Here is a 19,285-nt window from a genome sequence, read left to right as displayed (position 1 = left end):
CCTTTTAAGTGGGTCCTTGCACTAATTTTTTTTTTCAATTAGGTCCCTCTTAGCAGTAATCGACTTAATTTTATAGGGACCCAACTAAAAAAAAAAAAATTGGTGCAGGGACCTAAATAAAAGGAAAAAAAAGTGTAGGGACCCAATTAAAAAAAAAATTTGGTGCAAGGACTCAATTAAAAAGAAAAAAAAGTATAGGGACCTAATTGAAATTCGCAAAATTATAGGGACCAACAGAGTAATTAAACCTTTTATTAATGTATATATACTCCTATATTATATATCCTATAATTTTTATATTCTCAGATAATATTTTCAAATTTTTTAGTTTAATTTATTATTTTTAGTCATCAGAATTTATTATTTTTAGTAATTATTTTTAGACATCAATTCAATTTCTTTAATTTAATAATTTAATAATATATTTTAATTATATATAATTAGAATATACTTTCTATCCCTTTTTTCTTTTTATTTTGTGTTTTGGGTGTAATATTTGTAATTTTTTTATTTTTATTTTTCTATCTTAATTTTGCTAAATATTTTTATAATTTTGTTTTATATCAATTATTTTTTTATGTATTTTGATTAATAGAATTATTTTTTTAAAGACATTTTAAATTTGTTATAATATTTTTATAAAAGTTGGTTAATAGGTTCTTTTTCAACATTTTTTTCTTGAAATTTGTTTAATGATATTGTATTTTAATTTTTTTTTATCTGTTATATTCATTGATTATATTAATCTTTGTAATTTCTTTATTTTTCCAAAATTTTCTATGATTTTGTTTTATATTTTTATGTATTTTGATTAATAGTTTTTAAGGGTGTTACTATTTTATGAGAATGATATAACTTGAACTTTGGTTATCTAGGAATTCACTAAATGGCTAGAGTAGTTTCACGTCACGAACCAACAAATGCTAGCAATTGAAATGATAAAAAAGACTAGCCAATCTGGGACTAAATGGAAATCAGTAAAATTTTTACAGGTGAAGATCTGTCCACGTAAAATATACTGGGATAGGGACATAAGTACCCTCTTCAAGGGCCCGTTAAATTCACATGAATATAAATTACTGATTTTTCCTTATATATATATATATTTCTTAAATTTGGTAATCCTAATTTTTGTCTCCCATTTAAACACTTTTTTTCTTTTTAGACTCATCCTTAGTCTTGATTTTGTATCTATTCTTCCTCTAACTCACTTTCTCTGCCTCTTAAGTTCATCATTATGTTGCTTAGTCTCTCTTTAAAATATTATATTATGTTATTATGTTGGAAGATATTTTTATATTTTTTTTAAATGTTATTTTTTATAATATATTATGAGTTGTGTTGAATTATATTGAATTGATTATTTTATTATTATTATATTATAGTTTTTTTTGTTATTTTTTTCAAAAATTTTCAAAGAATATCCATAAATAATCGTGGGTATCTGCATTTGCTAAGGAGATAATTAAATCGGGGGACTTGCGACGAAGATGGAGAGCGAACGGGGATGAGTGAAGGACGGAAAAAGGAGTCCACCGCCATGCCCACACGAGTATCTGTTACTATAACTAGCAACGAAAATTCAATTTGAGCCGATTTGAGATAGGACACGTAAACTTTATCAGCATCGAATTTTAAGACAATGAACCTAATTCGGATTTAGGATCCTAACAATAGACCTAGGTTGATCTTACTTACTTGACTTAATATTTTGAGTCATTACTGTAATAAATACTATACTATTAAATATGATTATATTTAGTATATATAAAATTAGGTATACTTACAATAGATTTTATAATCAAACTAAAAAAATTCTAATTATCTTTTTTTGTTAATTTTAAATATTATTTACTATCTTATTGAAAAAGTGAATAATAATAATCACTCACATAATTAAAATAGATCATCCTAATATATACATGACACTATATATATCAAGGATTATTATATGTGATAAATTATTTCTTTATTTTTCTAAAGATAATTTATATGTAAATTAACTAACCTTTATAACATACGATCTATTGCATAATTTTCTCCTTTTAATATGGATAAATCGATGAATTTAATATATAAAATATAATTTATATTATTTAACATACGAAATAAGTAACTTAAGCCATTATCTAAGACAATAAATATAATAGTATAAATACCTACATATTTATTAGTATTAAAAATATACAAATAATATAAACATGATTTTTTTGTTAGAAAAATAATAATAAAGGTTATTAATTAAGTTAATTACATAATAAAAAATTATGAATAATTTTTTAAATAATAATAAAAAATAAGATCACTATTTCACATATTACAAAGTTTATAACGAAAATTTAGACAATAAATCAATCCTCACTAAATTATACATTAGCTCTATTAAAAAAATTAAATGATATATTAGATATTATTATTTGTATACTAATATATATATAAATGTATTATTGATTATTAAGTTATAATTAATTTCTAACTCAATTTTTGGTAATTAAAATTTAAATAATTACAATTATTAAATGCTGAATATTTTGCAGCTAACTATTTTTTTTGTTATTAAAATTTTAAAAAAGGTGAGTTATTAATCAATTCTGAATTCAAATTTAAATTTAAATTTGTGTAAGAAAATATTTTGAATTTTTTTTCACTAACCAGAATTAATTTTAAAATAAAAAATTATTTTGTACATCATATTATAAAATAGTGTAGTCATTCATTTTTTTAATGGTAATTATTGTCAAATAAAATGATATAAAAATAGAGAAAAAATGTATTCCAATCTAGGAATAATATTTCATTTTTCAATAGAATAAATTATATATTGAATAACAAAAGTTATTATAGTTTCTTTTTACACAAATTAATATACTCAACTACGGTGTTTTGGTAATATTACCAAAAAATATTAATCAATCTAATAGCTTTTGTAATGACATAAATTTATAAGTTTAGAAACTTAAAAATTATGACATAAAATATAAAATTTTAACCGGTATTAACGTTGATCATATTGTTTAATTAACATCTTGAACGAATATGATACTAATAAATAAAACTGTCATAGTTAACTTTTAACAAAGGCAAATCTCCATAAGTATTGCTATCATCAATGAAAATTGTTCTACTTTCAAGACAAATACTATTTTCTTTTACTGTATTTTTCAACTCGGTAGGTCAAGAACTAATCCTTCATAGATTGAAGCTCCATTTATTAAGGGCCTACCACTAGCCAATGAGTTGTTACATACGCAAGGCGGAATTTGAAACTCTAATAATTACTTTCCACTCAATCAATCCAAATAAGTTAAGACAAAAATTAATTCTTTTTAATATTTTTAACATTAAAAATAATTAAATTTTAATTTTAATTATAACTTTGTAAAATATTTATAGTAATAATTATTATATATATTTTTTGTTTAATCTCTTTTAATAAAAAAAATTTATATATTTTTATTAATTATCCCGTACAATATACAGAAACATACACTAGTATATTTTAAAAATAAAAAAAGGAGACAAAATATTTTTCTTTCATTTTTTTCAATTTTCTTTTCTATTTTACACTAGCTAAAACAAACAATAACTACTTCTCCTTCCCCAAAACTTGTGAAGAGATGACAAACTATCAAAAAGTGACGAAAAATATATAGTTTCTCCATGAGAATAAGTAAGTAGTGGATGAACTAATCGGTGAAGTCAGAAAAGCATTAAAGCATTGACAAAAGAAAAGGAAAAAATGACAGAAAAAAATATGAAAAGTACGGTGATTTCACCAAAAGAAAATCAACTTATCCTCCTCAAGGAGGATACCATGGCTCTGATACCATGTTAGAAAGGGGAGAGAAAGCAATGGGAAAAAGGTTTGTGAGTATTCAAGTTGTGTAAAATGATACAATATAGAATGATATAGGTGATAAGAGAATCGAAATAATAAAGACGTAATATCATATAATAAATATTTAAATATATTGAATAATGCTAATTGGTCTAATTGATTTTAATTATACTCTAATAATTATATTCAATTAATTGATATACATTATATTAAATTGTGTGATACTTAAATATCTCTATTTTTATTGATAAAAAATTATGAATATTCTTTATAGTTGTGTATTTTGTTCTTTTACCAAATGATGTCGATTGTTGACTCTTCTGTAGGGTAATTCATTCGATTTGTTAAAAGTAGGTACACTTTTAATTAATAGTTATGTTTTGTTTTCTGTAATTTATTGTGAGTAGCCTTTATTTATTTATTTATTTTTTTGTGAAACAATTATGTTTTAGACTTTTTTTATTTCTATATATTTAATTTTTTGTATTTTTATTTATTTATTTAAAAAATGATTATTGAGAGTAGTTTGAACAAGAAAGCCTTCCAAATATGGATGTTTAAAAAAATGATTATTTGTTTTTTAATTAGAAAAATATACTTTACTATTTCAGTCATCATAAACTTCAATAATGTTACTGAATATGTATGAAAGTATGCATGCAAATTATTATTTAAGTAAATATGATTAAGTTTGTAATTATTCAAATACATTTTAAAAATAAAAAAGGAGATAAAAATATTTTTCTTTCATTTTTTTCAATTTTTCTTTTTTATTTTACACGAGCTAAAACAAACAATAACTACTTCTCCCTCCACAAAAATTGCAAAGAGATGAGAAACTATCGGAAGGTGACGAAAAACATATGGTTTCTCCATGAGAATAAGTAAGTAGTGGATGAACTAATCGGTGAAGTAAAAAAAGTATAGCATTGACAAAAGAAAAGAAAAAAAAAATGACATAGAAAAAAATATGAAAAGTACGGTGATTTCACCAAAAGAAAATCAACTTATCCTCCTCAAGGAGGATACCATGACTCTGATACCATGTTAGAAAGGGGAGAAAAAGCAATAGGAAAAAAGTTTGTGAGTATTCAAGTTGTGTAGAATGATACAATATAGAAGGGTATTTTTATATGTGATAAGAGAATCAAAATAATAAAGACGTAATATCATATAATAAATATTTAGATATATTGAATAATGCTAATTGATCTAATTGATTTTAATTATACTCTAATAATTATATTCAATTAATTGATATATATAATATTACATTGTGTGATACTTAAATATCTCTATTTTTATTGATAAAATATTATGAATATTCCTTATATTTGTGTATTTTGTTCTTTTACCAATTGTGTATTTTGTTCTATAGGGTAATTCATTCTATTTGTTAAAAATAGGTACACTTCTAATTAATGGTTATGTTTTGTTTTCTGTAATTTGTTGTGAGTAGTCCTCATTTATTTATTTATTTATTTTTTGTGAAACAATTATGTTTTAGATTTTTCGATTTTTATATATTTAATTTTTTGTATCTTTATTTATTTATTTAAAAAAATGATTATTGAGGGTAGTTTGAACAAGAAAGCCTTTTAAATATGGATGTCTAAAAAATTGATTATTTGTTTTTTAATTAGAAAAATATACTTTACTATTTCAGTCATCATAAACTTCAATAATATTACTGAATATGAATGAAAGTATGCATGCAAATTATTATTTAAGTAAATATGATTAAGCCTGTAATTGTTCAAATATATTTTAAAAATAAAAAAGGAGACAAAATATTTTTCCTTCATTTTTTTAATTTTTTTCTATTTTACACGAGCTAAAACAAACAATAACTACTTCCCCCTCCCCAAAAATTGTGAAGAGATGACAAACTATCGGAAAATGACGAAAAACTTATGGTTTCTCCATGAGAATAAGTAAATAGTGGATGAATTAATCGGTGAAGTCAGAAAAATATCAAAGCATTGCCAAAAGAAAAGGAAAAAAAAATGACACAAAAAAATATGAAAAGTACGGTGATTTCACCGAAGAAAATCAACTTATCCTCCTCAAGGAGGATACCATGGTTCTGATACCATGTTAGAAAGGGAAGCAAAAGCAATAGGAAAAAAGTTTGTGAGTATTCAAGTTATGTAGAATGATACAATATAAAAGGGTATTTATAAGTGATAAGAAAATCGAAATAATAAAGACGTAATATCATATAATAAATATTTAGATATATTGAATAATGCTAATTGATCTAATTGATTCTAATTATACTCGAACAATTATATTCAATTAATTGATATACATAATATTACATTGTGTGATACTTAAATATCTAATCAACTCAATTAGTTGATATAATTAATCCATCATAATAAATTGTATTCAATAAGTTAAAAAAAAATAAATCAAGAAACACTCTCAGAAACATGCCATGTCAACTTTATCATTAGATGTAAAAGCTCGATTTTTATATAATAGAATAAATTTCTAGCTGCAAACAGAAAAACGGAGAAAATAATATACATGGTACATGACATGTTTTATTTTGTATTGATACATATTCAATACTAAATTGCTGATATGATAGCTCCAGACCGAATTAGATAACAAACTTCATAGTCTATACCACCTGGCCAAAAGTAGCCGAGGCTCCTGTTTGGGTGGCACCTAGTGCCTACTATGGAATATGGATAAGGGCGCATCTTGCTTCCATCGAATCAAGATCCTCTAAAGGGAAAACGTTAATAAAGTGGTAAATTAAGAAACTAATCATTTCTAAATTAAAATAATGAGACACAATTCATGAAAGGATGAATAACCCATCACTTTACCAACTTTCTCATTTAAGAGAATTCAAATTCCTTCCATCCATGTTCTCTATAATAAGTCTCGTGTGAAAAAGGTTAAAGAGGCAATAACCCAATAACGTTTCTCAATTAACTATTGTCCATGAACTTGGACCATTAATAACCATGCATCAAATGAACAAAATAGTCAAACCTCTGCTCGACAAACAAAAATGGTATACTCAACAGTTTCATCTTTCATGTTTGAGATTCCGTGCATCAAAGAAACAGATAGATGTACACTCATAACCAAAAGAAGAAAAAAAGATGTACACTCCGGAATCAAATAGTTTGCCAATGCGTTGACGATTGTCCTAATGCTGGAGATAACAGGAACTGATTCTCTCGGACACAACAAATGAATCGCCTAACCAATCGGGATCAACTCCTGACGAGAGATTTAAGAGAGTTTACAAAGAGAACTGAATCACTTGTACAGCAGAGATATATTTAATACTAAAAAAGTCTACGCGAAAAACCATTACAGTTCATATGGATCCCAAGCTAATACATTCCTCTAATTTTATCACGTCCCACACCACGCCTATCATCTCTTACACGATCCAAGTACATATCTTGGCGATAGCCTTTTGGCGGTGGGGCACCCCTTATTGGAGAACGGCTTCTCTCTCTCACGTCACGGGCCCACGGACCCCGGTGAGGCAAGAGAGGTGCAGAGGGTGGGGGCGATGGCAATCGCCTATCAAAAACTTTTCTTTCACCAGAGAAATCATCTCTTGAAGGGCGTCTCGGACCAAAGTCCAGTGGGGGGGACCTATCAAACCTGTTTCTCCCCCTGTATGAATCTTCAATGTAATCTATCCGCTCTCTGCGCGCATGAGGAGAATCCGGAAATCTTCCTTCATGCCTTAGTGGTGGCAGATACTCTTTAGGAGCATCCCTGGCAAAACCCCGAGGTGGAGATCTATAGCCATTCATTGCCCTTTCCGGAGAACGGGCGATCGAAGGGCCAGGAAGGCGTCTAGGAGGAGCATGAAGTGGTGGAGGACCAGGATAAGCCCTCCGAGGACTTGCACCACTAGCAAAACGAGGCCTATTACAGCTGTTACAGTGGTCCCGCCTTGCAAAGTTAAGATTGCCACATCTGCAACATCATAAAGCCAGATAAATTTTGAGGGAACGTACTCGTGTGAAGAATATAACCAACACGTAACTATCATCTAACTCAAAATACAACATCCGGAACCTCAAGACTAAATACAAGATATATAAGCGCATGTGCAAGAAGCAATTCCCACTCAAGCAGAAAACATAGTTACCTGGGATCCGGACAGAACCAATCTCCCTCCCTAGGACGCACATTTGGATTATTTCTACTGACGTTGTCCCCTCTAAGTAGTCCAGGATTGAAGCCAGGCCTATCAAAGGCTCTACCGACTGGCCTGCCACCTACTCTCCCTCGGCCATAAGGGGGTGATGGGTCTCGATATCTCCCAGCTTCTCTTGCATTACCATATCCACGATTTCGTGACAAATTATCATAATCAGAACCATAGCGATGATCTGCATCGCTACGACGAACTGGAGAGGCAGAACCTGCATGAGTTCTATGTCCTGGGAAAAGAAAGACAGCACAGTCTAAAAATAAGGAACCAACATGAAGTAAAGGACAAAGTAACTATGCAATCTATATTAAAAGCGTAATATTAGTGATCAGCAACAGCCAGACGGTCTTTGACACTTCATAAGGAAAGTTATCACCACGCAGGGATCTTCCTCATTGTTATGTAAGAAGGTGAAGTGCGCATGAGGTTTACATGATAACCCTTCACTGTTGCTTCCCAAACAGCTGATCCTTGTTAGCAGCGAAGTTAACATGTCAAACGAGCCAGCCAGGATTTGGACTAACAAAAGTATCCATGTCCTTGATACAAGCCAACCCATATCTTTTTCTATCTCAAACGGCTACGTTCATTTACCTCATAGACTACTACATAGTTAAATATAAACTATTTAACCTAAGCATTCTATAGTTTGAAGCTACGCAACTTAATGCAATCTCCTCTATAAAGTAAAAACCAAGTTACAAACCCAGCTTCAAATGAAGTTATTTTCTAATTCCTAGAAAACGCAGGCCCGTGAAGGAAACCAATAATTAGATTTCACCCTTCACAATGTAATCTCACATCCACAAGCAGAATACCAAAATGTACACCATAAAGAAATATGCACCAGTGAACACCAACAAAGCACAAATAATCCCAACAGTTTAATCCATTGTGCCAGAGGTCAGATTTAGGCAACAAAGTTCAGAAATTTGCAGAAAACCATACCAAAGAATGATCCAGGCAGAAAACCCCACCAAGCCAATTAGCAAGTGACACAATGACCATAAGCAATCCACCCCCCGTTTTTTGCTATAAACTATAACCCAAGTAACTCCAAAACAACAGTAGAATGAAATTGAATAGAGAAGTATGTTGCCACCGTGTTAGAAGACATGCATCCATTTTCACCATATCATTGCCCCAAGCCAGCGTATTCTCAATAGGAAAAATCTTAAGGATTAAGCAGAAGATAGAAAAATCCCATTACAATTGAAACGCCCAAATTTGCATGATGATGAATTATTACTCTGAAAAGAAGCCTTTGAAGTAGTAAACAAATATCTGTCTGTACCATCCCTATATAATCAACCAAATGAGGAAAAAAACCCCCCCTAAAAGCAAAATGATAACCACTGGCCACAATCATCGCAAGGGTATTAATATGTAACTGGAATTGCAATTACCATGGGCCCAAAAACAGAACCATGTAACCAGTGACGGTATGAAGTTTATCATTGGTGAACATGTTGTCATGAGGTCAGGAAGGCTTCCACAGAAATAACAGTGCACTCACTCACGGAGAAATCCTTATCAAGGAGCCAAGACCCATCAAAAGACTGGTTACAACTAAAGATGATATCACTAAAACAATTAATAAGAGGTCAGTTTCAGCCCTCTACATGAGTGTCCTGTCACCAAAATTATGTCTCTGTCCTAGATCAAATCTCAGATTCCATTAAACCCCCACAGATAACCCAAACCAAACATATAACCATGGCTCTGCAAAATAAGAACACATGAGACGGATTCTTTGCTGCAAAAAACCCACATGTTCAGCAGAATAGACTCATCCATCATCCAAAAATCTTATAAACCCTTGAATTAAAAAAAATATCAGATCATGATCCAAGGCTTAATTCATAGCATCGTGCCTTCCTCAAGGCCCAAGTTCTTGCAAGCACAACAGAGCTGTAACACACAAATGTAAAATTTATTTACTGGCTGACACTTGACACTCCATAATTGTTAGGAGATCCACATGGTTGACAAACATATTGTATAAACATTAACTCTAATAAAACTCATCACAATATATGGTAGTTTCCATATGATGGGACCCTCACACAAATCAAAGAGAATTTCAACTCACTTATTACACGTGAAATCATACTTAAAAAGTTCTGAGTTCCTGGCATGGGAAAGAAATAACCTAATTCTCTTTAGTTATGAGAACTATATAGGCAGTAAATGAATTCACCTGTGTCATATTTCAACATGAATTTATTTTAGGTTATTGACTAATAACATACCTCCGGGATGCAGGCGAGTATATAACAACAATAGGGTAAATTGTTGATGCCGAAATCAAATTAAATTAAATTAAATGCCTATACAGAACAACGAACCCTAATTCATGGTAGCACGAATCCAAATCCATTAGAAAAGGCCTATCGGCAAAATTTCAACAAGAGACAGAAAAAGCGTCAATGCGTACACAAAAAACATGTTAACCGCACGTTCAAACGTAATTTCTCAGAAGATACAAACACATGATATATCGATCTGAATTTGAAAAGAAACGAAAACCTAAGTCGCAATCAAATTGGATAAGCGATGAAAAAACAAGGAGAGAGAGAGAGAGAGAGAGAGAGAGAGAGAGAGAAGACAAACCAGGAGGATCGTGTGGGAATCGAGCGGAGCGAGAATGAAGAGGTGGGGGAGGAGGGTCACGGTCACGGTCTCGATCGCGATGACGATGACGGTCGGGTGAAGGAGAGGCGTCGGTGGTGTTGGTGGAGGGACGGACGACGAGGCTGCTTAAGAGAGGCGGCTGCTGGTGGTGCTGATGCGGCGGCGCTTCGTCGTTGTTGTCTCTGGAAGACATATTGAGTGCAGTGATTGTGATTGTGAATTGACGCTCTCACGCCTTCACAACAAATCCTTTTCCTTTTTCTTGGCTTCCTGTGTGTTAGGGTTTGTTCGGGGGGATTTTTTATTTTATTTTATATAATTTTTATTAAAAAATTAAAAAAATTAAAAATAATTTTATATTTAATTATATTTTAATATAATAATATAAAAATATTATTTATTTATTTTTTTAAGTAAAAAATATCTTTTTAAAAATATAAATTATAATTTAAAAAATAATAATTTTTTTAGTATTTTTATTTTTATTATAAAAAATTTATTAAATATATTAAAAAATAAAAATTATTTTTTTAATTTAAAAATTTTTTATTTTTCAAAAATAATTTATAAAAATTAGTTTTTAAAATATAATTTTTTAAAAATTATAGCATTTGTATTTAGTAAATTAAATTAAAAATAATATTTAATAAATAATAATAAATATTACATTTAGTACAATAATTTTTAAAATTTAAAAATATTATAATAGATATGAATATAAGGATTAAATTTTAGATATTAATTAAGATATAAGAATATATTAAATTTTTTAATTTTGATAAACACAAGTTATTATTGAAAAATTTTACCTTAAATGCTTTCATTTTCATCTTTTAAAAACTGTAAGCATAAGCACGTAATTTTTTTGATATACTAAAAATAAAAAATGAGGAGTTTGTGATTTTAAAAACACAAATTGCTCTTAAAAATTTTTTACCAAACCAAGCATTTATGGTTTGATTTAGTAAAACTTTTCGAAATGGTGTTTGTACTTTTTAAAAGTTCAAACTCCACATTTTGTGTTTGGTAAATCAAAAATACCATGTGCTTGTGTTTGCAGCTTTTAAAAGATCAGAATACTTTTGAAATCAGAATTTTTTATTTAAATAAATAAAATAAAAGTAATAATTACCAAAATAAATAATTTAAAAAATATTTACCGATTTAAATTCCTTAGTCTTATCTCGTTTACACTATAAACGAGATGATATTGCGTGTATCTCGTTTACAGTGTAAACGAGATAAGACACATCAGCTGAACCACGTCTATCTCGTCTAGACTGTAAACGAGATAAGGTTGTACTGCGCCTATAAGTATAAGTCGTTTATAGCGTGTCTCTGGGATCCATTTTGACTTAGTCAACCTCTTTCTTCCCTCTTTTTACCCTTTTCTACCATATTTGAGGCTAATACGGTGATGGCACGCCAGGCAGGGAATGACGGGGACATCAACAGACTGAACGAGATGTCGCATTACACCGGGGCGGCTGACTTCGAGGTTAGTTGCGTTCTGTTCGGTTAATCTAAGTATGTGGACATTGTTAGGGTAGTCCCATAGTGACAAGCACTGAGTAAAATGCTTTAGAGATTGGATTGTATGATGAATTTAGAACTGTATTTGGTTGTGTAAAATTGGTATGACTTAATTAGGATTTGCTTAGCAACATATGTAATTTAGAGACATGTGTAGACTAGAGACATAGAAGTATGTTATTAAGTAGAAGTAGCTCTATGTTCTTAAGTAGAGTAAAAAAATTTATGATTATCTGTTTATAAGTTAAAAATGTTTTATTTATTCCACAGAGGCCTCGCCTTCTACTGCCCCGACGAGTTAGCCATACCTTTCCTCCACCGGATGCCATCGTCCCATAGCTGGCTGAGGCCGGATTCGGCGACACAGTGCTCCTCAGGGACTTCACTTTTGACAATTCCCTGATTTTGGCACTCGTGGAGCGATGACGTCCAGAAACGCACACATTTCATCTCCCGTGGGGGTGAGGTCACTATCACCCTGCAGGACGTGGCGTACCACCTAGGCATGCGTGTACACGGGAACCCCGTTGGGAGTGCCTTCGTGACTTTGGTAGGTGGTACGGCACAGAGACGTGGGCCATGGTGGAGCAGCTGCTTGGTGCCAGGCCTCCGGTGGCGGCACAGCAGACTGTGCAGAGGAATGAGTCCTTCACGCTGAAGCTGGTGTGGTTGCGTGATCGTGTCCGCCGGATACCCCCGACTGACGTTTATAGTTGCTGGGATTGTCTTCCATATATCTCGTTTACAGTACATTTCACGTATCTCGTTTACAGTGTAAACGAGATACATGCATTTTCATTTCGTTTACAGTGTAAATGAGATATGACTGAAACATGCAAAATGGTAAAAATTTTTTTAAAATTATTTATTTCGGTAAATATAACTTTTATTTTATTTATTTAAATAAAAAATCCTTTTGAAAGCACTTAAGATAGAGTTTTTTAAAGTTGGCTTGTGCTTTTCAAAATTTAAAAGTCTAATATAACCTCATATTTTAACTAATTTTCAAATTTAATGCTTACATTTATGTCTATTATAGTATTTTTTAATTTTAAAAGCTATTTTACCAAACGTAATTGATGTTGCTTGTGTTTATTGAAAGCTATTTTTAATTTGATTTACCAAACATAAATACTACAACTTTTAAAAAGCCATCTTTTAAAAGTTAACTTTTAATAAGATACTTTTGAAAAGTAAAAGTTTTACCAAACTAAGCCTATATTGAAAAAGCGAGATCAGGCATTTATTATTAGGGTCGCGCTAGTGTACAGATCAAAGTTCATACAGATATATATATTTATTTTCACCTTGTTTCACATGTCGACACGTGTTGGCCCCTTGTTGCAGTATGCAGGTGGCGTGAGCTCATGGAAGGTGCGATGGAGCCAGCTTGGTGGGGGTGTAGTCGAACGGGGTTTTGAACATCCCGCGTTACATTGGAGGGAGGCTCACGACATGGGCCTAGTTTGGGGGGAAAAAAAGGGATGGCAAGCATGCACTTGGGTCTTCGCTTTGACAATGTCATAACATTGAAGGAATCCTTAGGTGCAGTGAGGAGGACCGCCATTGCTAGTGTTATTGCTGCTGCTCTTATCGGTGGCGCGCGGGATCAGCCAGTGGTCGAAGTGGTCCGAGGCGGTGAAGGTGCTGGCCCACTGCGCCAAGCCCTAGTTTCGTCGTGGTAGGTATGGAGTAGGAGACCAGCGATTCGTCATCCTAGTAAGTAAGGAGCTGCCTGGCCCCTTTCCTCATCCATCCTCCATACTTGTAATTTAATAATGGGCACATGTATAGGATTACCTAGAACGTGAATGGTGTCTTGTTATTTGTTCTGTGATTGTATATGTGAGAAAATATACTGGATAAAAAATTAGTTAGGATAAGTAATATTTTGATGTTGGGGTAATTAATTTTGGAATCCAATTGTAAAATTAATTAATATTTTGGAAATAAAATATGTTCGAGGAGGCAAAGAAAACAAGGAACAAGTACTGTAATTAGGAGATGAACAACTATATAGAATTAAGTTTAGTCTTATGCATGATGATTCTTGGTTTTGAAAATGGCTATTACTCTGGGAACTGACTGGATGGTAGGGAGGATAAGGAAGCTTAGATTTTTTGTCTCATTAGGGACATGCCATGAATGAGATTTACAATGAAACTTGTATAGGAGGTATAGTAAGACGTTGAAATGTGAGCGATATTGTAATACATGTTATTGGTTAAAGTCTTTTAATTCCTGTGATTATTAGGTGGAGATGGTGTTTTACCCTTTCGTTGATAGTTGTGCTGAGAACCCTTTTGTGCCGAAGATAGGGTTTAGATTGTTAGTCTTTCTTTTGAAGTTAGTTAAGAAAAGTTACAATTGATGAGCTTTGGTTAGGGTGGTAACACCTCGATAAACCATGCTTTGCATTGAACCCAGAAACAGCTGAATTAAGTTTGAGAAAGAGAGTTGATGGTAGCTAATTTGTTGATGGTTTAGTTATGCCCTTCATTTTTTTTTCTGTTCTTGTGAATGTGTCGATGGATTCACCAGTTATTAACGTTGTATTTAATTATAATGAGTTGCTGTTCATCAATTTGAAATAGTCCTTGCTGAATTCTATCTCAAAGTAGATTCAATGCAGTGGTTGTATGCCTTATTTATGAAAGTGAATATTCCTTCCATTGTATATTTGTGGTACAAGTTTTTAGTGTATATCTGCTACGAATATGAGTTGCATTTCTTTGGTTTGTATGGATTCAGGGCAGAACGTTGCACATCGCTGGTCAAGACTCCGATGGGGGCAGTTCGGATGATTATTCCGGACATTATCGTGGTACTGACGACGAATACGATGATGAGGAGGACTTTGAGCCCTGAGGTGGTCCCGAAGCAAGGGAAAAAGGTGTTGGTGATGGTGTTAATTATGTCTAGTGGTGCGAATGACGAGGTAGGTGGTGCGCCAAGCCGACAAGTCTTTGCGGATGACTTCCTGGGTAGAGAGTTTGCAACGGAGGAGGATGCTTATGCTGCATACAAGGAGTTTGCCAGATTCAGGGGTTTTGGAGTTCGGAAGGGAGATGTAGCTCGGGTTAATGGGGTTTTGGTCAGAAGAGACTTTTTTCGCCATCGACAAGGGACAAGACATCCTAAGCACTATGACCGTCCTGAGCGAGTAAGGGAGGAGAGGCTCGAGAGCCAGACGAATTGTAAGGCAAAGCTGAAGATTTACTACGATGTGCAACATAGCGTTTGGAAGGTTAGAACCATCATGGACGAACACAACCACGAGCTTGCTCCGGTGATGTTCACGCATCTCCTTCCCAGTCACTGGAAGATGAGTGACGGGGACAAGGCACATGTGGATAGTTTCAAGCAGTTTGGGATCGCAACAGCTAAAAATAATGGCTTAGATGGCTGGGCAGTCTGGTGGGTATGGCATGCTTCGATTTATGAAACAGGATTTGTATAACTATGTGCATGGGTAAAGGGTTGTGTAAATATGTGATGGTGATGCAGCAGCAACTATCAGTTACTTTGAGGGCAAGGTGAATGCGGATATGATGACGGTTGCACGCTACACATGGACCAAAGATAATCGTTTGGGAATCCTATTTTGGGTGGATGATGAGATGATGTCGGATTATCAGGTCTTTGGTGATGTCTTGGCATTCGATTCCACGTATCATGCTAACAAGTACAGGAAGCTGCTGGTGGTTTTCTCTGGTTCAAATCACCACAAACAGACATGCATATTCGGGTTCGCGCTACTGGAGGATGAAGAGGTTCGAACTTACCAGTGGATGTTGTTGAACCTGCTGAATGTTATGGGATAGAAGAAGCCCTGTGTAGTGGTGACGGATGTGGACAAGGCGATGTGTGCTGCAATTGCAGAGGTGATGCCGACCGTGACACATAGACTGTGTGGGTGGCACCTGGAGAAGAAATACGTCCAAAGGGTTAAGGACACAGAATTTTGCAAGGTTTTTAAGAAAGCTCTGTATGAAAATTTTGAAATCGACGACTTTGAAGAGTATTAGAAGACATCGGTTGAGTCGCTTGGCCTACTTGATAATAGTTGGGTTCAAAGCACATACGAAACCAGAGAAAGCTGGGCAACGACTTTGACCGGTGCTAACCGGCTTTGACCGGTTCTATTTCTTAAGCTGTTCCAATACTGGACTGGACTAGTTGGGAGTCCGGTCCACCAGTTTTTGCAGTCGAATAGGCCGGTCCAGACCGATTCTTACAACTATGCCGATTCATTTAACCTATCTTGCCTTCCAGCAAAAGCCAAATCGTCTCTTTTCTCCCGGCTCTCCTTCTCTTCGGTCACGTCATTCAACAACGAAGAAAGAAGGAAACAGAAGGTGCAAAAGCTATGGTGGGTTGCAGAACAAAAGGCGTGTTCCCGTATCCATGCAAGAAGAAAGGGCTAATACCAAGAGGCTAGTCACACTACGGTCAGAGCACATCAAAAACTATTTTCCCTCATTTGTGCTGCACCAAGGATCTAAGAAGAAATCTACCAAGTCTCAAGCACAAATCAAGCAACGATGGAGAAATCATAGTCAAATCCGGACAGTAGAAAATCCATGGTCCAAATCCAAACTTCAGACCAAAGCAAAACTCTACGGGCTAGATTGACGAAACTTGAAGAAAAAGGATGAGAGAGAATGGGTAAGAAGCATGCAACAGATTCGGATCTCTCTCTTCCCACCGACGAAGCCATTGCAACTCTGATGCAGGAGAAGAAGACAGTATGAGTTTTGAACTTGCTTCAACTTTGGAAGCTCCACTCTTCTATAATAAGGGTGAACGGCCAACGGTTGAAGGCAAGAGAGTAAGAACAAAACACAGAATTCAGTTCTCATCGTTGCCTCACCTGTTTGAGTTCTTCTCCTTGATGGTTCTCATTTAGTATTTCTTTTTCTCATTTTGGTCTGTCTGAGTCTCATTGAAAAAGGCAAACATGGTGAGGTTTGTGAGAAACTGCCAATGAGAGGTAAAGGGCAGTAAGTTACACTTGGAGAAAAAGGCATAAGATGTTTCAGATTTTGTTTGTACATCTTTTTCTTCATGATCCTGTGGGGATTCCCTTGCAAGTTGGGTTAACACTTGGCTGTTGAAAGCTACGACGAGTCCTAGTCAAATTCAGCGAAAAAGTTAGTCAAATTCCATGAAGATTGCATTTAGTAGCTGAACCAGGATATATTTAGGTGTTACTTATACTGCTCTACTCCATTTCTATTTCTATCGCTCAGGAGAAAAATAGAAAGTGTCTCTCAACACAACACGAGACAAAAGTAAAAAATATCTCCTAACTTCCTTTGACAAGGCAACAAGTAAGATTTAGAAGAAAGGGAGGCTAACATACAGCCCTCGCTTCTTGATGGGATATTTTGGAGGAAAAATAAATCTCTCCCAAAACACACAAATCTAACCGGCAAGTGTACCGGGTCGTATCAAGTAATAAAAACTCACGGGAGTGAGGTCGATCCCACAGGGATTGAAGGATTGAGCAATTTTAGCTTAGTGGTTGATTTAGTCAAGCGAATCAAGATTTGGTTGATGGTTTTGTGACTTGCAAAATTAAATTGCATTGAAGTAAAGAGAACAAGAAATAAATTGCTGAAACGTAAAGGACAAGAAATTAAATGGCAGAAACTTAAAGTGCAAGAAATGTAAATTACGGAATCTTAAAGTGCAAGAAATGTAAACAGCTGGAATTGTAAAGGGAATTGGGGAATGGATTTGCAGAATTTAAACAAGGAAAAGTTGAATTACATTAAACAGAAGAGGGAAAGGGAATTGAGATTGAACCGGATATGAAGCAGAAAAGTAAATGAACATAGAAAGCAGTAAACAGAGAAGTGAAATGGGAAATTCAGATCTCAGGACCCAGAGACTAGAAAACCAAGTCTAGATCTCAATGCCTTCCTAGATCCAACAAGAACAATTGCCAGGGAATTGTAAATTGCAAAGAGAATAGATGAAGAGCAATTAACCGGAAATGAAATTTAATTAACAGTAAAGAAACAGAGAGATCCAAGATTGAGATTGAAACAGAATTTCTTCAATTCTCCAATCCAAGATCCAAGACAAATGTAAAATGAAATTGAAAGCAATGGAAACAAAGAAATTAAAGTTCACTCAATAACAAAAGCTCTCCGAAAACTATTATGAAAATTCCAAAAGGAAAGCTCCCTGAAGAACTTGAATTCTATCCTATTTATACACTTTCTTCAAATGATCTTCAAGCCTTGAGTTGGGCCTTTGCTCTTGGTAGAATTGGGTTGAAAGAGGCCTTGGTTGATTGCTCTTGAAGTTTGGAGAAGAACCAAAGTGAACCAATTGAACCGGTTTTGAGGTTAGCAAAAGTTGGACCAAAAGTTTGAGCCAAAGTTAGGGGTCTAACTTTGGCTCCAACTTTTCATAGCAGCCAGCACAATTTGCTGGTATGAACGTTGGTGCCAACGTTAGGGGTCTAACTTTGACCCTAACGTTGGCCTTGCCTTGTGTGCTAGTGGCGCCAACGTTAGCCACCAAGTTAGGGGGCTAACGTTGGCGCAAACTTTTGCTCCTTCCTCATTGAATTTTCATGTGCCAACGTTAGCCTCCAAGTTAGGGGGCTAACATTGGCGCAAATGTTGGATGGCCAGGGAGGAATTCATGTGCCAACGTTAGCCTCCAAGTTAGGGGGCTAACGTTGGCGCAAACTTTTGGTGCCCAGGGGATAAATTCATGTGCCAACGTTAGCCTCAAAGTTAGGGGGCTAACGTTGGCGCAAACTTTTGGAGCCCAGGGGAGAATTTTCAAGTTCCAACGTTAGCCTCCAAGTTAGGGGGCTAACGTTGGAGCTAACTTTTCAACCAAAAGTTTGTGCAAAAGTTTGATGCTAACTTTAGGTCCAGCTTCTTGCTTCCTGGTTCAATTTCACTTATTCCATTGTCCTCTCTTCACTCCTAGCCATTCCTTCTTGCTTCAACCTTTCTCCAAGCTTTCTTCACCTATCATTAATCAACCAAAATCATCAAAGCTATGCTCAAAACCATGAGATATTCATTCTTTCATAATATGCAACAAATATA

The 19,285-nt window shown here is 33.8% G+C and overlaps 1 protein-coding gene across 1 annotated transcript; it reads right to left on the bottom strand.

Annotated features, from left to right (window-relative positions):
• Positions 1–6,850: 6,850 nt before the first annotated feature.
• LOC112738098 (uncharacterized) lies at positions 6,851–10,961 on the bottom strand. Its single transcript, XM_025788391.3, has 3 exons — positions 10,653–10,961; positions 7,974–8,268; positions 6,851–7,798 (listed from the first exon to the last, which is right to left on the bottom strand). The coding sequence occupies exons 1-3, from the start codon at positions 10,864–10,866 to the stop codon at positions 7,198–7,200; spliced, it is 1,110 nt and encodes a 369-aa protein (XP_025644176.1). The 5' UTR covers positions 10,867–10,961; the 3' UTR covers positions 6,851–7,197.
• Between the last annotated feature and the right edge of the window lie 8,324 nt (positions 10,962–19,285).

This window comes from Arachis hypogaea, chromosome 13, assembly GCF_003086295.3.
Source record: "Arachis hypogaea cultivar Tifrunner chromosome 13, arahy.Tifrunner.gnm2.J5K5, whole genome shotgun sequence".
Taxonomy (NCBI): domain Eukaryota; kingdom Viridiplantae; phylum Streptophyta; class Magnoliopsida; order Fabales; family Fabaceae; genus Arachis; species Arachis hypogaea.
This window is presented reverse-complemented; position numbering and strand designations above follow the sequence as displayed.